Here is a 27,991-nt window from a genome sequence, read left to right as displayed (position 1 = left end):
GAAACTTCCAGGCAAACCTCAAAGCAAAGCTCGACGATGCAATCCGCCTCATGGACCCATCCCCTGAAACCCTCTGGGATCAGCTGAAGACTACCATACTGCAATCCACTGAAGAGGTACTGGGCTTCTCCTCCAGCAAAAACAAGGACTGGTTCGACGATAACAGCCAGGAAATCCAGGAGCTGCTGGCAAAGAAGCGAGCTGCCCACCAGGCTCACCTTACAAAGCCGTCCTGTCCAGAGAAGAAACAAGCCTTCCGTTGCACATGCAGCCATCATCAGCGCAAACTCCGGGATATCCAAAATGAGTGGTGGACTAGCCTCGCCAAGCGAACCCAGCTCAGCGCGGACATTGGCGACTTCAGGGGTTTTTACGAGGCTCTAAAGGCTGTGTACGGCCCCTCACCCCAAGTCCAAAGCCCGCTGCGCAGCTCAGACGGCAAAGTCCTCCTCAGCGACAAGATCTCCATCCTCAACCGATCGTCAGAACACTTCCAATCTCTTTTCAGTGCCAACCGCTCAGTCCAAGATTCCGCCCTGCTCCAGCTCCCTCAACAGCCCCTAAGGCTAGAGCTGGATGAGGTCCTCACCCAGGATGAGACATATAAGGCAATCGAACAACTGAAAAGTGGCAAAGCAGCAGGTATGGATGGAATCCCCCCAGAGGTCTGGAGGGCTGGCGGCAAAACTCTGCATGTCAAACTGCATGAGTTTTTCAAGCTTTGTTGGGACCAAGGAAAACTGCCTCAGGACCTTCGTGATGCCACCATCATCACCCTGTACAAAAACAAAGGCGAGAAATCAGACTGCTCAAACTACAGGGGAATCACGCTGCTCTCCATTGCAGGCAAAATCTTCACTAGGATTCTCCTAAATAGAATAATACCTAGTGTCGCTGAGAATATTCTCCTAGAATCACAGTGCGGCTTTCGCGCAAACAGAGGAACTACTGACATGGTCTTTGCCCTCAGACAGCTCCAAGAAAAGTGCAGAAAACAAAACAAAGGACTCTACATCACCTTTGTTGACCTCACCAAAGCCTTCGACACCGTGAGCAGGAAAGGGCTTTGGCAAATACTAGAGCACATCGGATGCCCCCCAAAGTTCCTCAACATGGTTATCCAACTGCACGAAAACCAACAAGGTCGGGTCAGATACAGCAATGAGCTCTCTGAACCCTTCTCCATTAACAATGGCGTGAAGCAAGGCTGCGTTCTCGCTCCAACCCTCTTTTCAATCTTCTTCAGCATGATGCTGAACCAAGCCATGAAAGACCTCAACAATGAAGACGCTGTTTACATCCGGTACGGCACGGATGGCAGTCTCTTCAATCTGAGGCGCCTGCAAGCTCACACCAAGACACAAGAGAAACTTGTCCGTGAACTACTCTTTGCAGATGATGCCACTTTAGTTGCCCATTCAGAGCCAGCTCTTCAGCGCTTGACGTCCTGTTTTGCGGAAACTGCCAAAATGTTTGGCCTGGAAGTCAGCCTGAAGAAAACTGAGGTCCTCCATCAGCCAGCTCCCCACCATGACTACCAGCCCCCCCACATCTCCATCGGGCACATAAAACTCAAAACGGTCAACCAGTTTACCTACCTCGGCTGCACCATTTCATCAGATGCAAGGATCGACAACGAGATAGACAACAGACTCGTCAAGGCAAATAGCGCCTTTGGAAGACTACACAAAAGAGTCTTGAAAAACAACCAACTGAAAAACCTCACAAAGATAAGCGTATACAGAGCCGTTGTCGTACCCACACTCCTGTTCGGCTCCGAATCATGGGTCCTCTACCGGCATCACCTACGGCTCCTAGAACGCTTCCACCAGCGTTGTCTCCGCTCCATCCTCAACATTCATTGGAGCGCTTTCATCCCTAACGTCGAAGTACTCGAGATGGCAGAGGTAGACAGCATCGAGTCCACGCTGCTGAAGATCCAGCTGCACTGGGTGGGTCACGTCTCCAGAATGGAGGACCATCGCCTTCCCAAGATCGTGTTCTATGGCAAGCTCTCCACTGGCCACCGTGACAGAGGTGCACCAAAGAAAAGGTACAAGGACTGCCTAAAGAAATCTCTTGGTGCCTGCCACATTGACCACCACCAGTGGGCTGATATCGCCTCAAACCGTGCATCTTGGCGCCTCACAGTTCGGCGGGCAGCAACCTCCTTTGAAGAAGACCGCAGAGCCCACCTCACTGACAAAAGGCAAAGGAGGAAAAACCCAACACCCAACCCCAAACAACCAATTTTCCCCTGCAACCGCTGCAACCGTGTCTGCCTGTCCCGCATCGGACTTGTCAGCCACAAACGAGCCTGCAGCTGACGTGGACATTTACCCCCTCCATAAATCTTCATCCGCGAAGCCAAGCCAAAGAAGAGAAGACATTAGTAGTGTAGCTGCCGCTTCACCTTCATCTTTTAATCTATTTAAATCTGCTTCAATGTTTGCTTTCATTGTAAATGGGACTGTCCTGGCTTTGATGAACTTTGGTTCCACATTCTTTTTTTAATTGCAGTTTGGCTTTAACCCCTTTGTTTTTTCCCAACCATTGTTGGAAGATCACAGCGTGGTCACTGAGGATCTGGTTGAGTTCTGGCTGGGTGTTGTCTTCATGGTTTAAAGTCAGTGTTGAACTGATCTCCAGCTAGTCTAGGGGAATGTGTTGTAGCCAGTTTCTTCTGAAAAGTGCTGGTCCCTGGGTATCTACAATGTAGAGAGATAGTGTTTTTGGTTGTTGTTGCTGGTATTGTACCTTGACTGTACATTTTCCAAACAATTTGATTTTGTCTCCAGTAACAGATCTGTGCAACTCCAGTTGTTTTCATCGGAAGGTGTAGTAGCAAGCGTCGCTTTAAATGTAATGGCATTAGAGCCACTTCAGCCCCTGTATCGAGCTCCATTTTCAGAGGTTTCTTGTTTATTTTCAGTTGAATATAAATCACTGTGTTTATTTTGTTTATCTTTTGGATATGTAGGACTTCAGCTGTTGTTTTGTCCTCTTCAGAGCTGTTGCCATGGTCATTGTCAGGATTGTTCTCTCTCCCTGCTAGTGTTCTGACCGCAGCTGGGTGGTTATGAGCATTTTGAGTCTAGCTGCATTTTACTGTTTCTTTCAATGGGCATTTTGCTTTGATGTGTCCCTTTTTACTGCAGTGATGGCATCTGGAATTTTTGAAAGAACAGTTTTCTGGGCGATGGTTGTACTTTCTGCAACAGAAGCACTGTTGGCGGAAAAACCTCCCAACTAGAAGGTCTTGTTGGCCCACATCCAAATTTTTGTCTGCCATTTCCAAGCTGCAGGGAGTTCTATAAGTGATCTCAAGAGTTGCTTTGTTGTCTCTTGCCAGTAATTTTTGCTTTGCTTGGTGATCTGCCAACCCCATCACCAATCTGACTCAAAGTGCTTGGGTCAGAAACTGCTCGAAGTGACAGTGCTCGGACAGTTTACGCAACGCTGCCAGGTATTCACTTACTGCCTCCCCTGGCATTTGTTTCCTTTCATAGAATCATTGCCTTTCTGCCATAACTGGTGGTCTGGGGCTTAAGTGGTTCCCCAGTGTAGTGCATAACTCGATGTATGTCTTCATCCCTGGGACCTCCAGGGCCAGCAAGGTTTTAAGGAGATCAAATGATCTGCTGCCCAATATACTGAGGAAGAGGGCACGTTTTCAGTTTACCAGGGCTTCATTAATATTATGGGCTATTCAGTAGTGGTTAAACCATTCTACATAATTACCCCAACTTTCATCTGCTTTGCTGAATTCTCCAAACTTTCCCTCCACCATCTTGGCACGCTTTCACTTTAATCTTTTGGCGGGAACTTGTGGAGCTTGTTAGGTAGTCACTTTTTACCTTATCCCTTTGCTTCCTTCTTCTCCTGGTTGGTGTATGGAGCACGTGTACGTTTCATTCCTCGTCGCCACTGTTGTGTATGCACTTACACAAATAGGACTTGGTGATGTGGTGCTTTTCTGATTCTTTAATACCATCAGACTAACGTGGCTACTGAAACACAGATGACATATTGGACAGCAGGGTGGGGTTATACACAACATTCACCTCTCCTCTTATCATAGCCATTGAACACCTTTTGTTGGCCTGGACTCTTCCCTGGTCAGTCTTCAGTCTCTTTTCTCTTGACCCTTCCTGTTCTTTGCTTATTCATTGAAGAAGGGCTCAGGCCTGAAACATCGTTAATATATCTTTACCTCCTATAGATGCTCCAAGACCAGCTGAGTTCCTCCAGCATTTCTGTGGGGTTTTACTCATAAAAGAATGAGGACAGAATGATGAAAAAGGAATTAGGCAGTTGAGTAGTCTTTTTTTTTCTTCCCTCATTTATGGCTTATCGTGCGTAAACTAGAGTTAATATTTCAGGTCCAAGATCTTTTCTCAAAATTTGTCTTAGACCTGAACTAAAATTATTTTTATTTCCCAAACTTCTGCCTCACATGGGTATTTCTAGCATTTATTTTGTTTTTTACTTCAGATTTCCAATATCTACAGTTCTTTAATTTTCTTTTAATTGTGTATGATGAGTTTGGTCAAATCTTTGCCACATGGGGGAGCTCAGTATTGCCACTGGGCAATATTTACTGGAGTTACACAATTGTGGTTACTTGCAATAAGGGAAATTGGTCTTTTTTATAAACAACAAATATATTAACTTTTTATGTTTTCCTTTAGCTGTTAGGGTTTGGTTTTTTATAGCTGTTTTATTCAGGGCTATTTGTAAGACTTTAATGCAAAATAAAGAGATTGCAGAGATCAAGTTCAAGTTTGTTAACGTATACTATGAGACAAAACAATGTTTCTCTGGACCATGGTCCATACACACACAATGCACAACACAATTATCACAAATGTACATAATTTAAAATATGTTTTGGGTTGACTTAATCAGTTGCAGGATTCTGTTCTTCAATCTCGCAGGCTGCGGGAAGAAGCTGTAACTGGGCAGTACTGATTTTGATGTTCCTGTACCTTCTCTCTGATGGTAGTGGGTAACTGTGTGCTGGATAGTTGGGATCCTCAAAAATTCTTTGAGCCCTATTTAAGCAACTATTTAAGTGAATGTCATCAATAGAAGAAAGGGAGGCCCCAGTGATCTTCTCGACCATTTTAATGATTCTCTATGTTGACTTCTGGCCCAATGCTTTGCAGCTACCGTACCACACAATGATGCAGCCAGACAGGACATGTTCAGTTGTGCTCCTGCAAAATGTGGTCAAATGGGACCAGTACCCTTTCCCTCCTCAGGAATTGTAGGTGCTTCTGTGCCTTCCTGTCTATTGAGGTGTTGTAAGTCCAGGATAGTCCTTCCATTATATGCATAGCAAGGAACTTTGTGCTCTCAACTCTATTCATGATGAAGCCACTGATCTGCAGTGGTGAATGGTCGGCCTTCATCCTTCTGAGGTCCACAGTCATCTCTTTTGTCTTGTTAGTGTTGTAACTTGGTTTGTTCTTGCACCATTTGATGAGCCTTTCACCCTCCACTCTGTAAGGCAACTCACCTTTGTTGCCAAGGAGGCTAACTACTGTATGATCATCTGCGAACTTGATGGTTCTGTTTGAACTGAATCTGACAATGCAGTTGTGAGTCAGTAGCATGAATATCAGTGGGTTAAACACACAGCCCTGAGGATGCCAGAGCTCAGTTTGATGACTCTTGAGATTTTACTGCCAACCCGGACTGGTGGGTCTTTCAATCAAGAAGTCAAAGATCTAATTGCCGCGAGTGGTGTTGAGTCCTGCAAGGATGGTATATCCGCCAGCCTCTGAGGAATGATCATGTTGAACACCAAGTGGAAGTCAATGGCATATCATTCTCTAGATGGGACAAGATAGAGTGAAGGGTCAAAACTGTGGACCAGTTTGGATTGTAAGCAAACTGCAGCAGTTCCAATGCCACTGTAAGGTGGGATTTGATGCATTCTATTACCAGTTGCACAAAGCACTTCATGATTGATGAGGTCAGTACCACTTGGCAGATAGAGGGCTGCCTTAAATCCTATGGGGTCAGTGGACTGCTGCAGTGACTTATAAAGATGTCCATAGGTCCTCCATCAGCTGGATTGCATAGTCCTTCAGCACCCAACCAGGTATTTTCTCTGGTCCTGATTTTTTTTTTAAATGTGTAGGTTGCCCTGGATATAATCATCCTCAGCTCAACCATGGCTATACAGGGTGGCTGGTCTTCAGGGAGAGAGGGGGCCTTCCTTGATGTCGTAACATTTTTAAAAATTGAACTGTGCGTTGAGAGTATGGGTACAACCTGTCCGAAAGGGAAATGCGGGTGCAAAGCAGTGTTGCTCCAATTTGTGAGCTATTCCATCGAATTGGAATGTATGTGGATAAAATGTCACCAGAAATACATTGAATGTAGCCTGTAATGCTATTTTTGATGAATGAGCTATTTGTTTTGAATGAAGATGCTGGTGTGTTTGTCAAAACCGAAGAAAAACAAATTCCTGTCATGAGACAACTGTGGCTGTTAGTGGATTTTGCATCAGGAAATGGCGACAGTTGGAGATGTCTGAATTTGGAGTCCATGCATGAGCACACACAAATGAAGAAATCCAGAACTTACTGTGTTAAATTGTTTCCAAGTGTGCTCTGAAATTGGATTCAGAGTAGTTCAGCAGGGCAGGATTGTTGAAATTGCCATGACTGTCATAGAGTGAGGAAGAACTGGAAGTTAAAGTCCTGATGACTTTGAAGCATTGACCTCCAACTTGCTGGGATTTGCTACTTGTATTAGGGTAAGATTCTCTCTGAGGTTTATGAATCATAAAAATGATGTATGACTATACAAGAGGGCACACTATTATGAAAAGGATAAATGAGGAAATCCACTCAAAACTGGAATGAAATCCTTTGCTGATGGGAACAATTCATAAAGTGAACTTGTGAAATTAGAGTAGATTTTTTTAAGAGACAGTTATTCATTATGAATGATGTCACTGATGTTCAGAAGCATGCATTCTTAATCTATTAAACACCCTTCAAATCACATTCAAAATCGTACATTGGAAGTGCTTTTTTGATAATTAAATTGGTGTGGGGAAATTGAAAAGGATTACAGGAAATAATTTATTGAACAATAATTTGTTAACTAACTCTTGAGAAGAGTCGATGAGGCAATTGAAGGTTGAAGAAGACATTAATGAATTCTTTGCAGGATAACGTGGCTGACAGGTAGAGTCAATGGAAATAACGCAGCTCCACGACTGAACTTTAGGAGGTTTTAGTTGTGGGATATAATGCTGCAGGTTGAACAGTTTCCCAGTAGTTCTGAAGATTAGCTCTACTCCCATAGAAAGTTTATTGAAAGTGAGGTGAACAATGAGGTGAGAAAAGTAGGGTATTTACCGTATATAGCATTTGACAGGAATCTTTAAGGAAATTAGCTTGCACGTGATTGCAGAGCAACACAAAATTATGTCAAATTCTAGGGAGACCCAAATTTGAGGGTGTGCCACAGTCCCATTCCAATTCATGGAATCAAAGGCTACGGTGAAATCAAGGGTATATTTAGTAGCTACTACTGCTCCCTGCATTTTTGGGGAGTTGTAATATCATGAAGCTCATGTTCACTACACCTCTAGATGACAGAATCGACATCATGATTCGGGGAGCACCTTTACAAACAAGGGAGAAGATGATTGAGAAGTACTCTGTAGTTAAGTCAGACTTGCCTCTTTTCTGGAAGATTGTTGTGTTTGCGATGCAAGCTTCCCTGGTATATCATTCTGAGGAGATTGTGGATTTCTCTCTGAAGCACTTCTGCAGGGATGCAATTTGCTCTCAAGACCTTGTTAATTTTGATGGGATAGGGCCTTTTTGATTTGTCTGTCCCAGGCTAATACACCCAGCCCTTGTAGTTCACCACATTAGCTGATCACATTATTTGCATGCCCAACACCAGACTCCCAAATCAGACTCTTCTTCAAGCTCTAATGGACAGAGAAGCTTCATGATGTGAAACATTCCCACTGATTTCTGAGAACCTCTGGTTTATCTGCTCAGGGTGAAGGGGCACTCAAGATGATACTGAGAACACACAGAAGCTCTATGTATGTAGCACTGGCATGTACCACAATGCACGTTACCCACATGCTCAGCTGCCAGCCCCCTCCCGCCACATCTTTGGAAGTGAGAGCAGTTCCTGCATTGGCCTCATTAGCCACTTCAGAACCTACAATACTTGAGTGAAAACTAGTAATCCTGAATCCTGAGAAGAAATCAATGATACAATAATAAATGAAACAGGGATGGACCGTCTGCTAGTTAGCAACGGCATAGCTTTAGGTCAGCAACAACTATGAACCAGAAGAGATGCTTTCTCTCCCTTGAATTAATGTACCAGGTTACCAGATTCATTTTGGGCATGAAGATTTTACTTTCCTTGTGTTAGAACAAAAATTCAAATGCATCTTTTAAAACACTTGTGTCTCACTGATTAAGAGATCACTACATTTGTCAATTAGTTCTTTTAGAGCTGGTGGTTTCTAAGTAACAATAAATGTTAATAGGATGGAGGGAGTGGCTGTATATCTAATCTTGATGCAAATTTCCTACATGCAGCAACATTTCAAGAATAGATGAGGGAATGAACAATTGTATTATTTATTTTGTTCACTAAGAAAATGGGATATTTACAAACTAACTATATTTTTATAAAGGATTAGTAAAGGATAGGAGATTTTATCTAAATCCAGAATCTGATAACAAGCATTCAACAGAAGCCTTTTCCTGCATTGAATTCAGACATCTCCAACTGTCGCCATTTCCTGCATTCCATACAGTGAACAGAAATCTAAACATTGCCTTTCAATTAACCAATTTATTTTTGGTCCTTTAAGGTAAATATTTTTTTAATAAAAAGGTAGTATTCTTCCTGCATAAGTCATGAACATTGTCTAAAGGCAAGTGACAATTTAGTATTTCAGATGTGGAATTTTGCAATATTTTGGTTTTATTTTTACTTAATATACAATTTTTTTTAATTTTGGTGAAGAACTACAGGAAGAATTGCTGAAGCAACAAACTACATTAATGAATAAAATGTATTTGTATTTGCCAAAAAAAAACAAATGAAGCTTTTCCTAGTTAGGAGTTGATAAGAATCAAGATAATTTGAAAAATTAAAATACTGCATTGCTCTTTGTTCTTTCTTCTTTGGCTTGGCTTCGCGGACGAAGATTTATGGAGGGGGTAAAAGTCCACGTCAGCTGCAGGCTCGTTTGTGGCTGACAAGTCCGATGCGGGACAGGCAGACACGGTTGCAGCGGCTGCAGGGGAAAATTGGTTGGTTGGGGTTGGGTGTTGGGTTTTTCCTCCTTTGCCTTTTGTCAGTGAGGTGGGCTCTGCGGTCTTCTTCAAAGGAGGTTGCTGCCCACCAAACTGTGAGGCGCCAAGATGCACGGTTTGAGGCGAGATCAGCCCACTGGCGGGGGTTAATGTGGCAGGCACCAAGAGATTTCTTTAGGCAGTCCTTGTACCTTTTCTTTGGTGCACCTCTGTCACGGTGGCCAGTGGAGAGCTCGCCATATAACACGATCTTGGGAAGGCGATGGTCCTCCATTCTGGAGACGTGACCCACCCAGCGCAGCTGGATCTTCAGCAGCGTGGACTCGATGCTGTCGACCTCTGCCATCTCGAGTACTTCGACGTTAGGGATGAAAGCGCTCCAATGGATGTTGAGGATGGAGCGGAGACAACGCTGGTGGAAGCGTTCTAGGAGCCGTAGGTGATGCCGGTAGAGGACCCATGATTCGGAGCCGAACAGGAGTGTGGGTATGACAACGGCTCTGTATACGCTTATCTTTGTGAGGTTTTTCAGTTGGGTGTTTTTCCAGTCTCTTTTGTGTAGTCTTCCAAAGGCGCTATTTGCCTTGGCGAGTCTGTTGTCTATCTCATTGTCGATCCTTGCATCTGATGAAATGGTGCAGCCTAGATAGGTAAACTCGTTGACCGTTTTGAGTTTTGTGTGCCCGATGGAGATGTAGGGGGGCTGGTAGTCATGGTGGGGAGCTGGCTGATGAAGGACCTCAGTTTTCTTCAGGCTGACTTCCAGGCCAAACACTTTGGCAGTTTCCGCAAAGCAGGACGTCAAGCGCTGAAGAGCTGGCTCTGAATGGGCAACTAAAGCGGCATCGTCTGCAAAGAGTAGTTCACGGACAAGTTTCTCTTGTGTCTTGGTGTGAGCTTGCAGGCGCCTCAGATTGAAGAGACTGCCATCCGTGCGGTACCGGATGTAAACAGCGTCTTCATTGTTGGGATCTTTCATGGCTTGGTTCAGCATCATGCTGAAGAAGATTGAAAAGAGGGTTGGTGCTAAAGTCATCTTAAATCCCACCACATAATTTTAAAATATTGAGATTCTATATATCTACTCAGAATGCCACATGCTTTTACTTTTTACAGTGGATATATTTTGCATTTGGCTGGAACTGATAATCATTACAATCCAGCATATACCAATGGTTCTGTAATTTATTTTTCAGGATGCAAGCACCTGTTGACAAGACCAGCATTTCTAGCTCCAGCCCTAATTGCCATTGATGTTGGTGCAGAACTATTGGTTAAGGTTATAGAACAATATAGCACAGTACAGGCCCTTTGACCTCTATGTTGTGCCGACTTGTATATCCCTTCCTTAAAAAGTACTAAACCCTCCCTACCCCATAACCCTAAGGCACTCCAACAAAGCTTTTGCTTCAGGATTTGGAGCTAGTAATGATGAAGAAACAGTGAAACATTTTCCAGTCAGGGTCCTGTGTGACATGGGCAGCCTGCAGTGTGGTGTTCTTGTGTGCCTGCTGCTCTTGTTCTTCCTAATGGTGACAGTTGTAGAGGTTGTGAAATGCTATTGGAGTAGCATTGCATCGAGGGATGATATGACTATTTAGTGAAGGATGAGATGCCCATTAAATGAGCTGTTTTTATCTTCATGGTGTAAACTTTCTGGAATCACTCATCCAGGCAGGTGGAAAGTATTCTATCATGCTCCAGTATGGTCTATCCAAGATGGTGGGAATATTTTGATGCATCAGCAGCTTAATCTCTTGTGGCAGGTTACCTAACTTCTGCTCTGCTTCTCCTGGCACAACTTATTGAAGCTGTACTTCGGTAGAGCTTTCAAATCAACACTCATAATCAATAGACAATAGGAGCTGGAGTAGGCCCTTCAGCCCGTCGAGCCAGCACCGCCATTTTACAGATCATGGCTGATCACTACCATCAGTAGCCCTTTCCAGCCTTATCCCCATAACCCTTAACTCCTTTGCCCACTAGAGTCTTATCTAACTCTCTTTTGAACATAATCAGCGAATCTGCCTCTACCACCCTCTGTGGCAGAGCATTTCACAGATTCACACTTCGGGGTTAGTCAACCAGACTTCATTTGAGTTTGCCATGCTTCTTTTATATTCCTCCCATCCTGGCCTCCACGGGACAGGGTGGTGACATCACTAAGTGTTTGCCGCCAATCCGTGGGGCTGGCGGGTTTAAAGTAAACATTGTGGGAGTCCCGTGCCTCTAGAAGGAGGCATATCAATCCAGCATGCCGTTGCTCGGCTCACAGTACCACGTGTATGTGGTCCATTACCCAGGTAAGCGCATAGCGGTCTGGCCCGTGGTTCTACATGTTCGCTGGTGAGCCAAACTAGCGATGGTTCGCTACACAGCCGCTACAGCTAATCTAATTGAATTTAAATTCAAAGTTGATCCCCAGGGGGACTTGGTGAGAATAATGAAATTAAATACTAAAGATAGATGGTTGGAATTACTCCTTTGGCAGTGGCACAGGTGAAAATGTGACTTACCACTTAAGACAACATTGTCTTAGACAAATATGCTACTACGTTTTTACTTCAATCACGCTGTCTGCAGACTTTCATGTTTCACTATGTTTTGCTGCATCCTGAATGGTTTAATTCACTAAGATGCTCTGTTTACCCCAAGACCTTGTTTGTAAAAGAAGATCTCCATTATTCTCACAAGGACTAAGTGCCCACCATGTGTTCACACTAAAAGAGAGTTAAGTGAGGCCAAAAACCGAGAACCTGAGGGAGGGGGAGAGGTGAGGGGGAGTGGTCGAGGTGAGGGGGGAGGGGACGAGGTGAGGGGGGAGGGGTCGAGGTGAGGGGGAGGGGTCGAGGTGAGGGGGAGGGGTCGAGGTGAGGGGGAGGGGTCGAGGTGAGGGGGAGGGGTCGAGGTGAGGGGGAGGGGTCGAGGTGAGGGGGGAGGGGTCGAGGTGAGGGGTCGAGGTGAGGGGGAGGGGTCGAGGTGAGGGGGAGGGGACGAGGTGAGGGGGAGGGGACGAGCTGAGGGGGGAGTGGTCGAGGTGAGGGGGGAGTGGTCGAGGTGAGGGGGGAGGGGACGAGGTGAGGGGGAGGGGTCGAGGTGAGGGGGAGGGGTCGAGGTGAGGGGGAGGGGTCGAGGTGAAGGGGGAGGGGTCGAGGTGAGGGGGAGGGGTCGAGGTGAGGGGGAGGGGTCGAGGTGAGGGGGAGGGGTCGAGGTGAGGGGGAGGGGTCGAGGTGAGGGGGAGGAGTCGAGGTGAGGGGGAGGGGTCGAGGTGAGGGGGGAGGGGTCGAGGTGAGGGGGGAGGGGTCGAGGTGAGGGGGAGGGGTCGAGGTGAGGGGGAGGGGTCGAGGTGAGGGGGAGGGGTCGAGGTGAGGGGGGAGGGGTCGAGGACGAGGTGAGGGGGAGGGGACGAGCTGAGGGGGGAGTGGTCGTGGTGAGGGGGGAGGGGATGAGGTGAGGGGGAGGGGTCGAGGTGAGGGGGAGGGGTCGAGGTGAAGGGGGAGGGGTCGAGGTGAGGGGGGAGGGGTCGAGGTGAGGGGGAGGGGACGAGGTGAGGGGGAGGGGACGAGCTGAGGGGGGAGGGGACGCACGCACCTCATTCATCTCACGTTGAGCATCCCGGATCACCTCACGCGAGAGGGAGCGAACCACGTGATCCGGCCGGCGGCGTAAATGGATTCTGGTTGCCTAGGTCACGGTTTGGGAGTTGCCATGGCGACAGCCCGCGCCGTTGCCCGTGAAAAGCTTGGGTGAAGTCGTCGGTCCAGATCCCAGAGCGGACGACCGTTGGGCCGGATTGCTCAGCCAAGGGAGGCGGACGCTCATATATGGGTAGGCCCCGTTACTCATTCGCCTCTCCAGCGGTGGGAAGACCCTCGGCCTAAACGGGAGAGACGAGAAAGCCCGGCCTCTGAGCCTGTTCTGAGTCGGTTGTGCGGGGTCCGTGGATGAGGGGTTTTCTGGGGCTTGGGGGCTTTCTCGCCCTTAAGGAGGGGGTGGGGTCCGTGCAAAGTTTGGCATTTAAATCGAGGACTGGGGATTGGAGAGAGGAAGCTGCAAGCGAGCTGTCAGCAGATGGGCCGAGATTATCTGCGTTAAAAAGCTACAACGGCTGGAATGAGCCAATTGCCCCGGGGAAGCTGATGGGCTCGATCCATTCCTTTGGGTGGAGTCGAACTCCTGGAAGCAACGTCTTAGCGGTCGAGTTGAACACGGCTCCACATGGCCAGACTCCAAGAGGAAGGGAGTCCACGCCGTCGTCTCCAAACCGAAGGGGGAGAGGTCCGGAATTGGGGAGCCCATCCCATGGACTACAAGAGCCTGTGCAAAGCTAATACCAATCGAATCCAGTCTGCCTTGGGACAGGAGGTCCACCCAGACCAAACCTGCACGGTTCCAGGCAGGAAAAATCTCTAAAAGCCTCTCACTGGTCATAGACCTCTCAGAGGTCTACGTGCTGCATAGGGCACTTTGCTCAATCTATCAGGATAGACGAGGGTAGAGGCATTCAGAACAAAGTCTTCCTGTATGTCATCCATACAGACACCCGATCAGTCCATTGAGACTGTAAACTGGACCAATTTTGTCTAAATTTTTAAAAATTTAGACATACAGCATGGTCTGAGCCTGTGCTTCCCAATTGACCTAGACCCCCCCCCCCCCCTCCCCCGGCCAGAGCACCAGGAGGAAGCCTGAGCAGATACCGAGAGAACAAACAAACTCCTACAGACAGTGCTAGATTTGGTCGTTGGTGCTGTCATAACGTGACGAGGACCACTACACTAACCACCAGGTCAATGCTCTCTGGTCCAAATGGTCTACCCCTCTCCTTCAGTCAGTTTTGACTACCTGAAGGTTTTGGGGATCTGGCATGGAGGGGTTGAGGCACACACAAAAAATGGTTGGAGGGGATTGCCAAGGTGCATCAGAAATTGGGTGTGTGGGCATGGCATTCCCTCTCAGTAGCAGGGAAGAACCTGGTCATCAGGTGCGAGGTGCTCTTGGTAATGCTATATACAGAATGAGGTAATGCTGCATGTAATGCAGGTGTGGCCTATCTGCTTCACTTCTGCCCTGGTGGTCATCAGGGCAGTCTTCTGGTTTATGTGGGGATCCAAGACAGACTCTGAAGGGTTACCATCTACAAGTCACCATACAACAGGGGCAACCGTGTGTACAATGTAGCCCTCATCCTAATGATAACGTTTGTGTGTGGTTGCATCAGACTGTTCTTGGAACCAAAGTAGGAGAGCACCAGGTGCCGCTATGCACTTCTACTTGGTACATGTGTTGCAAAGGATGGGCCTGACCCTGTTGCTGTGCAATGTCTCAGTCAGCTGGTCTTTGCCACACCACCTATCTTTTGTGGAAACATTTTTCCACTCGAGCAACTTTGGCCTCCAGTCTATCAGGCAGTGGTCAGCACAGAATGTCTGACAGACACTGAGAGATGAGGACTCGATGAACAAAGTGGGATGGATTCCTGAGCAGACCACCCAGGTCATTTGGCGGAATGCTTCATCGCCAATGTTTGCGAACAAGCAGCAGGATTTAGCATGGCTGGTGGTGAGAGGAGCCTTCCTGTTCAGATCCTTTCTGTAGAACCGGAACATCACCCACAATGCGAGTTGTCCCGGAGATGACTGGAATAGAGTGTGTGTGGAGAAGGGTGCAAGGGTCATTGTCACAGTTCATCCCCAGCAGCAACGTGACAGAGGACTCCCTGATTTACTGGCTGTTCTTGGGGATGCACAAAGAAACAGACAGTCATAACTGCTGGAAGACCATCAACTAGGTAAAAGACATCCTTTGGGCTCCCAGAAACTTGTTGGTCTTAGTGGACCAATCGATTATTTGCTCGGAGAAAGAGTCATCAACATATCAGGGAGAAGAGATTTTAAAGAAGTGTTCGCAGGGCTCGGCACTTTAGCAGACCGGTCAAATCCTGCTTTATTAGTAGGAACAAATAAAAGTGAAGAAAAGAGCACCAAGTGTATGAGTGGTCCAGTGTAAGAGTGGAGAGTTAGAGGCTTTGGCTCAAGTTCAGTGTAGGAGTGGAGAGTTTGAGGCTTTGGCTCGAGTGGCTTCAACGAGCAGCAGTTGAGGATGTGCTTACATGTACAGGTAAGATCGTTTTGGAATAACCCAGAGTCGGGCGTGAAGGTGGCAGCTTGGGCAGTAGTATGCTGTATTTGCAGCATGTATGAAATCTGGGACTGCTCAAATTACTACATCTTCAAAAATGCATCCAGCTGTAGCTCCTTACAGACCATGTTAGGGAACATGGAGCTGGATGAACTCCAGATCATTTGGGAGGCAGAGGGGGTGATAAACCAAAGCTATAAGGAGACAGTCACACCTAAGAGGCAAGAGACTGATAACTGGGTGACTGTAAGCAGAGGGAAGAGGAATAGGCAGTCAGCACAGCGCATTCCTAATACCATTCCCCTCACCAATAGTACACTGTTTTGGATACTATTGGAACCAATCCACCATGGACAAATCATAGTGTTCAGGTCTCTGGCACACGGTCTGGCCCTTCAGCTCAGAAGGGAAGGGAGGAAAAGAGAAGTGATTGGGGATTCAATAGGGGAATAGATAGGAGGTTCTGTGAACAAAATTGAGATTCACAAATGGTACATTGCCTCCCAGGTGCCAGGGTCAGAGACTTCTCAAATCCAGTCCATAGCATTTTCAAGTGAGAGGGTGAGCAGTAAGATGTTGTGATCTACATTGGTACCAAGGACATAGATTAAAAAAAGGATGAGGTCCTGAAAAGGGAATATAGGGAGTTAGGAAGGAAGCTAAAAAGCAAGACTTCAAGGGCAGTAATCTCTGGATTGCTACCAGTGCCATGTCATTGAGGTTTGCTAGAGGTGTTGGGGAGGGTTTAAACTAGTTTGGCAGGGGGAAGGGGATCAGAATGAGAGGGTAGTGAATAGGGCAGAAGATTCACAAGTAGATTCACTGTGTGACGAGATTGTGAGGAAGGGCAGGCAATCAATAGGGCAAAAGTGCAAGTGTAAGGTGAAGGATTTAACTTGGGATACTTTGGAAACAACAATGAAAAAGATAATGAATACTGCAATGAATTTAAATGGCCATAATATAAGAAATAAGGTTAATGATCTTGTGCACAGCTGGAAGTTGGCTGTTATGGCATTGTGGCAATCATCTAGTTGTGGCTGTAAAATGACCAATCTCAGCTGGCAAGTAAATATCCTTGGATATGGGGTGGTTCTGCTGGTTAAAAATGGAATTTGTTCTTTGGAGAGAGGAGACATTGGATTAGAAGATAGAGAATCCCTGTTGGTAGAATTAAGGAAGTGTAAAGGTAAAAAGACTCTGATGGGTGTTGTATACAGGTCTCCAAACTATAGCCAGGATGTGGTGTGCAAACAACAGAGGGAGGTAGAGAAGACATGCAAATGTGGCAATGTTGCAATAGCCATGGGGGGATTTCGATGTTCAGGTGGATTGGGAAAACCAGGTTGGTGCTAGCTCCCAAGAAAAGGAATTTATTGAATCCCTTCAGGATGGCTTCTTAGAATACCTTCTGGTTGAGCCAACCATGGAAATGGCAATTCTGGATTGGATATTGTGCAATGAACCAGAATTGATAAGGGAATGATTAGGAGGCTGCAATCATAATGATAGAATTTGCCCTGCAGTTTGAGGGGGAGAAATTAAAATCAGAGGTGTCAGTATGCCAGTGGAATAAAGGGAACTAAAGAGGTATGAGAGAAACTGGCAAATGTTAGTTAGAAAGGCATACTAGCAGGGAGGACAGCAGTAAAAACACAATGCTGGAGAAACTCAGCAGAAGGAGACAGCAGCTGGAGTTTTTGCAAGAAATGAGAAAGATGTAGGACAGGAATATTCCAAAGAAAACACTTTAATGCAAAAAATGGCGCAACTGTAGCTGACAAGACCATAAGACATAGGAGCAGAAGTAGACTATTAAGCTAATTGAGTCTGCCTTCCTATTAAACCATGAGCTGATTCATTTTTCCACTCAGCCCCACTCTCTGGCCGCCTTCCCTTAAACTTTGATGCCTTGGACCTATCAATCTCTACACCCAATACTTGGCCTCCATAACCACCTATGGCAACAAATTCCATAAATTTATCAGAATCACAATTTATTTTCCTGAACAAGTCACAAAATTCATTTTTTCCAGCAGCATCACAGTACAAACATTCATTTGATTTATAAAAATAAATCAAAATAGTGCACGAAAAGACAAAGTTCATTGATCATTCAAGAATCTGATGGCAGTGGGGAAGAAGCTGTCCTTGTGCTGCTGAGTGCTTGTCTTTATGCTCCTGTACCTTTTTCCTGATGGTAGCAGAGTGAAGAGGGTATGGCCTAGATGGTGGGGGGGTCCTTGAGGATAGAGGCTGCATTCTTAAGACATCACCTCTTGTAGATGACCTTGATGGAGTGAAGTCTGGTGCCCGTGATATCGCAGGCCAAGTTAACAACCCTGTGGAGTTTTTTTTTCTTGTCCTGAGTGTTGACTCCTCCGTACAAGACAGTGATGCAACCAGCCAGAATGTTCGCCATGGTACATCTGTAGAAGTTTTTGTGAGTGTTCAGTGATGCACCGATCTCCTCAAATGCGTCACAAAGTATTACTGCTGGCGGGCCTTCTTCATGATTGCATTGCCATTGAAGCTCCAGGACAGATCCTTGGAGATGTTGACAGCCAGAAATTTGAAGTTCTTGACACTCTCCACTACTGAGCCCTCATTGAGGACTAGATCATGTTCTTCTGACTTCCTCTTGAAGTCCACAATCATCTCCTTGGTCCTAGAGTTTTGTCTTGGACTCTCCCAACAAGGGAATCTTCTACATCTACTCTGTTCATGCCTCTGAACATTTGAAATGTTTCAATGAGGACCCCCCCATACTAATTGTCAATGAGTGAAGGCCAAGAGCTATCAAATGCTCCCCAAATGATAACTCTTTCATTCCCTGAAACTTCCTTTCAACCCTCTCCAACACCAACACATCTTTTCTTAAATGAGGCACCAAAAACAGTTCACAATACTCCAAGTGAGATCCCACCAGAGCCTTATAAAGCCTCCACATCCCATCTCTGCTTCCTCGTGAAATGAATGCCAGGATTGCATTTGCCGCCTTCATCACTGATTCAACATCTACAGTAAGTTTACCTTAAGGACTCCTAAATCCATTTGAATCTGGGTTTTTTCATTTTTCTCCCCATTTAGAAAATAGTCTGCCCGTTTATTTCTTCTACCAAAATGCATGACTGCACACTTTCCGACATTGTATTTCATTTGCCACTTCTCTGCCCATTCTCGTAATCGGTCTAAATCTTTTTGCAGCCTCCCTGTTTTCTCAACACTATATGCTCCTCCATCTTTCTTTGTATCATGTGCAAGCTTGACCCAAAACTATTTCTTCCATAATTTAAATCATTAATAGACAACATAAAAAGAAGTTGCCCCAACACCAGCCTCTGCGGATCAACAACTAGCAATTGGTGGCCAACTTGAATATGATCCTGGTAATCTGATTCTGATTCCTGCTGCCAATCAGCCAATGCTCTTCCTACGCTAGTATATTTCCTGTAATACCATGGGTTCTTGTTAAGTAGCCTCATGTGTGGCACATTGTCAAAGACCTTCTGAATATTCAAATACACAACCCTGTACACATCTCCTTTATCTAGCCTGCTTGTCACTTCTTCAAAGAATTCCATTAAGTTTGTCAAGCAATATTTTCCCCCACTGAAATATCGACATTTCTGACATTAGTTTTTCCTCCTTAAACCTCAAATTAAACACATTCATTTTTGATCACAGTCCCCTAATGGTTCATTTACTCTAAGCTCTCTAATCACCTCTGGTGCATTACACAATACCCAATCCAGTATAGCCAATCTCAATGGTCTTAACAACAAGCTGCTCTAAAATTCCATCATGTAGGCATTCTACAAATTCTCTCTCTTGAAATCCAGTCCCAACCTGGTTTTCCTAATCTACTTGCATGTTAAAATTCCCCATGACTAACATAACATTGCCCTTCTTCCATTTCCTGTTTGGTCTATATATAAGTGCCAACAGTGTCTTTTTACCCATGCCATTCCTTAACTCACAATGATTATTTTTCCTCTGATCTTAAGTCACCTCTTTCTAATTGTTTAATGTTATTCCTTACCATCAGAGCCTCACCACCCCCTCTGCTTACCTGCCTGCCCTTTCAATACACTGAGGATCCTTGGACATTCAGCTCTCAATGTCACCCATTCTTTGGCCACAACTCCACAATGGTCACAACATCATGCCTACCAATCGGTAGCTGTTGTACAAGATCCTCCTCTTTATATCTTATGATACATGCATTTATATACAAAACCTTTAGCCCTATATTAAGTTTTTTTTAACTGTGTCTCATTTGCATTGCAACTCATCCCAATGGCTGCAATTGTGCCCAATGTGCAAAAACTCCCTAACAGCAGTCTTTTCTTGTTTACCAAACACCTCTTTTTCTGCCTCTTCATTTTGGTTCCCACCCACCTCTGAAATTAGCATTAGCATACCTCCCTGCCAGGATATTGGTTCCCCTGCAGTTCAAGTACAATCTGTTCCACTTGTGCAGGTTACGTCAATTCCAATATCCCCAGAAAAGCTTCCAATATCCCCAGAAAAGCTTCCAATATCCCCAGAAAAGCTTCCAATATCCCCAGAAAAGCTTCCAATATCCCCAGAAAAGCTTCCAATATCCCCAGAAAAGCTTCCAATATCCCCAGAAAAGCTTCCAATATCCCCAGAAAAGCTTCCAATATCCCCAGAAAAGCTTCCAATATCCCCAGAAAAGCTTCCAATATCCCCAGAAAAGCTTCCAATATCCCCAGAAAAGCTTCCAATATCCCCAGAAAAGCTTCCAATATCCCCAGAAAAGCTTCCAATATCCCCAGAAAAGCTTCCAATATCCCCAGAAAAGCTTCCAATATCCCCAGAAAAGCTTCCAATATCCCCAGAAAAGCTTCCAATATCCCCAGAAAAGCTTCCAATATCCCCAGAAAAGCTTCCAATATCCCCAGAAAAGCTTCCAATATCCCCAGAAAAGCTTCCAATATCCCCAGAAAAGCTTCCAATATCCCCAGAAAAGCTTCCAATATCCCCAGAAAAGCTTCCAATATCCCCAGAAAAGCTTCCAATATCCCCAGAAAAGCTTCCAATATCCCCAGAAAAGCTTCCAATATCCCCAGAAAAGCTTCCAATATCCCCAGAAAAGCTTCCAATATCCCCAGAAAAGCTTCCAATATCCCCAGAAAAGCTTCCAATATCCCCAGAAAAGCTTCCAATATCCCCAGAAAAGCTTCCAATATCCCCAGAAAAGCTTCCAATATCCCCAGAAAAGCTTCCAATATCCCCAGAAAAGCTTCCAATATCCCCAGAAAAGCTTCCAATATCCCCAGAAAAGCTTCCAATATCCCCAGAAAAGCTTCCAATATCCCCAGAAAAGCTTCCAATATCCCCAGAAAAGCTTCCAATATCCCCAGAAAAGCTTCCAATATCCCCAGAAAAGCTTCCAATATCCAAGAAGTTGAAACCCTGCCCCCTGCACCATCTCTTCAATCATTAATTTGTCTGCACTTTCTTCCTATTCCGATCTTCTCTAGCTTGTGGCATCAGGAATAATCCTGAGATTATTACCTTGGATGTCCTTCTCTTTAGGCCCTTTCCTAACTCCCTATATGTACTTTGTAGGATCTCTACCCCACTCCTACCTATGTCACTGATAACAATATGTACCATGACCTTTAGCTGCTCACCTTCCCATTTAAGAATATTCTGCACCTGCTCAAGAGACATTCTGTACCTGAGCAGGAAGTCAAATACAAAATAAAATCAAAGAAGGGCATACAAGGAAGCAAAAAATTAGTGTAAAGACAGAGAACTTGGAAGCTATTGAAAGCAAACAGAAGGCAACCAAGAAAGTCATTCGGAAAGAAATGAACTTTATAAGGAGGTTAGGAAATAATATCAAAAAGGATGCCAAAATCTTTTTTAAAATACAGAAAGAGTAAAGAAAACAGACAAAAGTAGATATAGGACTGATAGAAAATGATGCTGGAAAAATTGTAATCAGAGACCAGGAAATGGCAAAAGAACTGAATGACTATTTTGCATCATTTTTTTTGGAAAATTTTATTTATTGATCATAATAAAACATACAATGAAAAAATACAGCTTGGGCAAAAACAAAATACATACATGATTTTTTAAATGTAAATAATAACCCCTACAACCCTCCCAACCCCCCTCTAAGCTACCCTCAAAAAAGAAGAGGAGATCACATAACATAAAACTCATCAATTAATTACCATGGTTCAGAACAACACTTCTAATGTGTGGGAAGGGGATTAATAATTCAACCCAATATAATCCAAATATGGGCTCCAAGTTTTAACAAAAAAAGAATAATTATTACGTAAATTATATGTTATCTTTTCCAATGGAATACAATATCTCATTTCCAAATGCCATCTCTGAATACTCAAATTAGACTCATTTTTCCAAGTAATTGCCAAACATTTTCTGGCCATATCTAAAACCAATCTCAAAAAAGCAATTTTGCATCAATCTTCACTGTGGAAAACATTAGCAGCATACCGGATTTTCAAGGGTGTCAGGGAAGAGCAGTGAGTGCAGTCACGATCACCAGAGAAACCTGAAAGGTCTAAGAGTAGGTAAGTCTCCTGGACCAGATGGAATGCACTGTTGGGTTCTGAAAGAAGTACCCTATATGCCATTGTATAGGATGACTCATGAAGGATGACCCTGAAATTTTCACCTAGAATTATGATTTTGAGCTATACCCTTGGTATGAGACAACTCTTTCCCCCCTCTTTCCCCCCCCCCACCCCAACCACCCCCAAAAATCTGGCACTTACTGCTGACCAGTTGATGTTAAAAGTAAATTGCAATATTTTAATAACAAATTATCATTTAAAAGTTTAGAAGTGGCAAATAAAATACAATATTGGAAAGTGTACAGTCATGTACTTTCATAGCAGCAATAAAAGGGCAGACTATTATCTGGATGGGGTGAAAATTCAAAGGTGCAAAGGGACCTGGAAGTCTTTGTGCGGGATACCCAGGAATTTCTTTAGCCAGAGATGAACCTCTGGAATTTGCTTCCAAGGGCATCTGTGGAGGCCAGGTTGTTGTATTTAATGCAGCGATTTGACAGATATCTGAATAGTCAGGGTATGAAAGGTTATTGGGAGAAGGCAGGGGAGTGGAGCTGATTGGGTGAATGGATCAGCTCATGATGGAATGGCAGAGCGGAATCATGGGCTGAAAAACCTGCTCCTGCTCTTGCATCTTTTTGTCTTTCAGTATTTTGTTGGGAATGTTGCCAACTGGCATATTCCAGGCTGCAGTAATACATCCTGAGGGATGGACTGAGGCTTGGTGCAGCCAACATAAATGTGCTGTGGGGAACTACCACAGTTCAGAGTCCCATTACTGAACATTAAGTGACAGAGGGAGGAGTGACAACAAAGTGCCACAGTGGTGGCAATGCTGCTAAATATAAAATTAATGTAATAAAGTACAGTGATGGAAATGTATGGATACAACACCAAGAGTGCAAAAAGACTTTGAACAGTTTTTATATAAGTAATATATTATGAATTTAAAACCATTTATGGTTAAAAAAATTAACACATTTATTGGTGGTACAGCTAAAAGATTGTTAAGTGTGTTTTTTGCCTTAATTTATTGGTGATCACATAATACTGTAAATAGGAAATTACTAAATATAATAATTTTCACTGCAATACCCCTTCAAAATACCAAGGTAAATCATGCTGAGGAAACTAATGAAGAGGTAACAGAAGTAGCAGATAGGATACTATTTATGGATATTATTTATTTGTTCATGCGTGAGTGTCTCAAAGTCTATACATTTGTGGGATTTAACAGCCTACCCTGTTTTAGTTCTGTGTACAGATGGTACCACAATTACAGACCCAGGTTTTAAAACTGGCCAAGGGTATCATTTCAATCTAACTTGCTCAAGATTCCTTTTTTTTGGTCACACAATATATATTTAACATCTATGATATACTTTAACTTTTACCTGTCATAAGGCAAACAGAGTGACCATTAGTGGTAAACAAACAGGACCAGATTATTTATTTCATATTCCATATTACTCATATGGCTAAAATGGTAGAAATCAAGCAATCCTCTGTGCAGAGATTTCTGTAAAGAATTTGACAATCTTCCAAGTGAAAACACCAATTATCTGCACCTTTCTTATACCATATAACCATTTTAAAATGCATTCTCTTCTGTGTTACCAAGCTGATGCTTTATGCTGTGACCTTCCTCATGAACTTTAATATCTAGAATGTTTAGGAACAATGGCTAATTAGCAAGAAATTATTAAGAGTTTAATGGTCTTGCAGAAAATTAGTCTACTTGGGGTAATATCAATACCTATACTAATCTGTATTGCCAAATATATTGCATTAAAACATTCTACTGATAGATGGCACCATCTTCTTCAAAATGCCTCTGATTAAATGGAATATGCGGGTCTCACTAAGAGGAACACAAGGTACACTGAAGTACTTTTTAACCAAGAAAATAATAAAATATTACTTGAGCCCTATGAATATAAGGGTTAAGAAAATAATGTTTATGTATATTGTGGTTAATACCTTGGGGTAACATTCCTGCGTTATTTATTTCAACACATTTTGTGGGTTGAAGGCTGTGCACAAATAGTGTTGAAAGGTAAAGGGTATGTGTCTTATGCAAGCTGTGCTAATTAGAATTTCTGCCTTCTAAACTAAAATAAAACATTTGTATTGAAAATGCTGTATCTTTGCTTTTGAAATAATGCTATTGTTGTAGATCTCATCTCAAGAAATATAGATTTCAAATAAACTATGTTCATTTTTATTATGTCCTTGCATACTATTTGGCTACATTTTCATCTTTCCATGGGATTTATTAATCCCCATTAAAGAGGTATTTTTTGGTAATGTGGCACTATCAATTAGACCCGAAAGACCAGATTAATAGGCTTTAATCACTATAAACTTCCAGTCATATCTTGCATGCTGTTGGCCCGATTCCAAGGCAGTACTGAGGGTGGGGATTGGGCAATACTTCCTGTATTAGGAATCCAGGAGGGGAAGGAGTTGCAGTATCAGGGGCGGACCAACCAGTACAATGTATTATCAATAATAGTGTTCCACCACAGGAAACAATAATGTCTAGGTAATTGTAATTAGATGTAACAAAGCAGCTTCAATTACTTACTTGATTTATTTGCTATGTGACAATTTGAGGCAATCATAACAATCTAATGTGTGCACTCTCTAGTTTGCACCTTTTTTCCTTTTTCTTATTCTTCCAGCCTCTCTAATTTTCTTACTTTGCTGTCACATTTTTTAGTGTGGCAATATAAACATTGCTAAAACAGGGTCAGCCTGAGAATGATAAGAAAGTCCTAGCATCATGTTATTCTTTGTATCACAATGAAGTATGACAGAGGAAAAGCCTGGTTGGCTGTTGAGCAGCCATCCATAGGAGTTGATATTATCAAACTTAGTAAAAATAAAAATGAATACAGTAAAATCCCCAGAATTCAAGCAACCGGCAAAAATATTGCAGAAAATAAATAGGTAAAAAATCTGAAAGTTTAAAATTTACACCCTCGTGCAACAAGCAACTGGAAAATACACTTAACCAGCATTTACCAATCTTTATAGATACTAGGAGTTTTAATGTATATGTGGACATTCCTTCTGTATCAAGAGATTGAAGGTTCAATTTATTGTCAAGTAAAGACAGTGCAACATCACAGAAAATTTGTTTTTGTCTGCTGTAAGACAACAGATTCGCCATTGGCAGAAATTCCCAGAGTCATTGTGTGTCCATGGATTCACTTCCAGTGGTCCTGCAGCCTCACAGAGTCCAGTCCAAACCATCATCAGCCTGAGGTCCAGATCCTAACATCTGACGTGATTAGGAACCCTTCAGTGCCACAGGCACCCTCTCACATCCGAGCCACATAATATGGGTGTAATGCTAGTAGAGCAGAGGGCTGTGGTGGACCAGTACCGATTGCTATTATGAAGGAGATGTTCTTGCCAATCCTCACTGATTGTGGTAGAAGTGAGGAAATCTAGGATCCATTCAGTCATTGGGATATTGAGGCCCAGTCTTGGAGTTTGCCTATTAATTAGTTTTGAGGGGATGATGGTGTTGAATGCTGAACTGTAGTCAATAAAAAAACACCTTGATGTTTACATCTTTGCTGTTGAGGTGTTCATCACCTAACCTCTGGAAAGATTCAATAAGATTGAAAGAATGCAGAGAAGATTTACAAGGTTGTTGCCGGGACTTGAGGTAAAGGTTAAACAGGTTATCACTTTATTCTTTTGAGTTTAGAAGAATGAGGGAAGATTTGATAGAGGTATATAATGTTGTATATGCACTTACACAATTATCTTGTCATAGTCGTACATTGGCTTGTTGTAGTCGTTTCAGCCCATGATTGATGATATCATCAAGGTACTATCCCATTGCTATTTTTTGTTGCAATTTGTCCATTGTAGCTTGAAAAATCTCAGGTGCTGCTGAGATTCCATATGGCATGTGTGTATAGGTGAACAGTCCCAGGTGGATATTGATTGTCACATATTTTCTTGATTCTTTGTCCAACTCTATTTGTTGGTATGCCTGTGACAAATCTAATTTTGTGAACTTTTACCCTCCATTTAGTGCTTGGAATAGTTCTGCTTTGGGCATGGGGTATTCTGGTATTTTTTTAGTGCCTGATTGATGGTGACTTTGTAATTGCTGCAAATGCAAATCTCACCATTTGCTTTCTGTACAGGTTCGATGGGTGCTACCCAATCGCTGTGTTCTATTGGTTCTGATATGCCTTCATCTTTTAGTCTATTTAACTCAGTTTCAATTTTTCCTTTCATTGCAAATGGAACTGTCTGGCTTCGATGAATTTTGGTTTCGCATTCTCTTTTAATTGCAGTTTGGCTTGAACCCCTTTGATCTTTCCCAATTCTTGTTGGAAAACTGCTGTGTGGTTGTTGAGGATTTGGTTGAGTTCTGGCTGGGTGTTGCCTTCGTGGTTTACATTTAGTATTGAATTGATTTCCAGCCCGTCTAGGGGAATGTGTGGTAGCCAGTTTCTTCTGAAAAGTGCTGGTCCCTGGATATTCACGATGTAGAGAGATAGTGTTTTTGGTTGTTGTGCTTGTACCTTAACGGTACATTTTCCAAACACTTAGATCTGTTACGAGAGACAAAATCTCAGTATTACTCCAGTTGTTTTCATCAGAAGGTGTGGTAGCAAGCGTTGCTTTAAGTGTAATGGCATTAGAGACACTTCAGCCCCTGTGTCAAACTCTATTTTCAGAGGTTCGTTGTTTATTTTCAGCTGAATATAGATTGCTCTCGAATGTGTAAGACTTCAGTTGTTGTTTTGTCATCCTCAGAGCTGTTGCTATCCTTGTTGCTATGGCTGCTCTCTATCTCTTCCAGTGCTTTGACCTCGGCTGGGTGCTTTTCATGATTTGGAGTCCACCTGCGTTTTACTGTTACTTTAATTGGCAGACATCTAGCTTTGGTATTTTTTTGTTTGAACAGTGGCATTTGAAATTTTTGAAGAAACAGTTTTCTGGGAGATTGGTTGTACTTCCCACCACGGAAACACTGTTGGTGGGAAGATCTCCTGACCAGATGGTCATGTTGGCCCACATCTAAATTTTTGTCTGCCATTTCTGAACTGCAGACAGTTCTATAAGCAATCTTGAGAGTTACTTCGTCATTCATTGCCAGTAATTTCTGCTTTGCCTGGCAGTCTGTCAACCTCACCAATTTGTCTCTTAGTGCTTTGGTTAGAAACTGCTCGAAATAACAGTGTTTGGACAGTTTACGCAACGCTGCCAGGTATTCACTTAATGACATTTGTTTCCTTTCATAGAATTGCTGCCTCTCTGCCATAATTGGTGGTCTGGGGCTTAAGTGGTTCCCCAGTGCTGTGCATAACTCAGTGTATGTCTTTGTCCCAGGGTCCTCCAGGGCCAGCAAGGTTTTAAGGAGATCGAATGTTCTGCTGCCCATTATACTGAGGAAGAGGGCACGTTTTCAGTTTACCAGGGCTTCATTAATATTATGGGCTATTCAGTAGTGGTTAAACCATTCTACGTAATTACCCCAACTTTCATCTGCTTCGTTGAATTCTCCAAACTTTCCCTCCACCATCTTGGTGTGCTTTCACTTTGATCTTTTGGCAGGAACTCGTGGAGCTTGTTACCTTTATCCTTTTGCTTCCTTCTCCTGGTTGGTGCATGGAGCACGTGTACGTTTCATTCCTTGTCGCTACTGTTGCGTAAGCACTTACACAAATAGGACTTGGTGACGTGGTGCTTCTCATTCTTTAATATGATCAGGCTAACATGGCTACTGACATAAGAAAGGGGTGACATCATGACATGGAGATCATGATGTGCAGCAGGGCGGGCTTATACCCAACATATAAAATTGAGGGGTAAATGCAAGCAGGCTTTTTCCATTGAGGTTAGGTGAGACAAGATCTGGAGGACAAGGGTTAAGGGTAAAAGTTGAGATGATTAGGGGGAACATAAGTGAGA

The 27,991-nt window shown here is 43.7% G+C and overlaps 2 protein-coding genes across 8 annotated transcripts in view; one reads left to right on the top strand and one right to left on the bottom strand.

Annotated features, from left to right (window-relative positions):
• LOC138762115 (activin receptor type-1-like) overlaps positions 1–13,273 on the bottom strand; it is a 111,137-nt gene extending 97,864 nt beyond the window's left edge. The window contains exon 1 of one of the 3 annotated variants that reach the window (XM_069935478.1): positions 12,912–13,273. In XM_069935478.1, coding sequence (XP_069791579.1) covers positions 12,912–12,916 — 5 coding nt within the window. In that variant the 5' untranslated portion in view covers positions 12,917–13,273. The remainder of the gene's footprint in view (positions 1–12,911) is intronic. The other 2 variants (XM_069935480.1, XM_069935481.1) reach the window with 2 other exon arrangements.
• The window catches only part of c4h7orf57 (chromosome 4 C7orf57 homolog), an 84,094-nt gene continuing 69,068 nt past the window's right edge, over positions 12,966–27,991 (top strand). The window contains exon 1 of one of the 5 annotated variants that reach the window (XM_069935486.1): positions 12,966–13,148. Coding sequence is in view for 3 of the 5 variants with exons in the window: in XM_069935485.1 (XP_069791586.1) it covers positions 13,145–13,148 (4 nt within the window). In the remaining 2 variants the exon portion in view is untranslated. Of the gene's footprint in view, positions 13,149–15,029; positions 15,112–27,991 lie in introns of those variants that run through there. The other 4 variants (XM_069935485.1, XM_069935488.1, XM_069935489.1 and 1 more) reach the window with 4 other exon arrangements.

Source organism: Narcine bancroftii, chromosome 4 (assembly GCF_036971445.1).
Source record: "Narcine bancroftii isolate sNarBan1 chromosome 4, sNarBan1.hap1, whole genome shotgun sequence".
Classification (NCBI taxonomy): Eukaryota; Metazoa; Chordata; class Chondrichthyes; order Torpediniformes; family Narcinidae; genus Narcine; species Narcine bancroftii.
The sequence above is the reverse complement of the archived record's forward strand: the minus strand, read 5'-3'. Positions and strand labels throughout refer to the sequence as shown.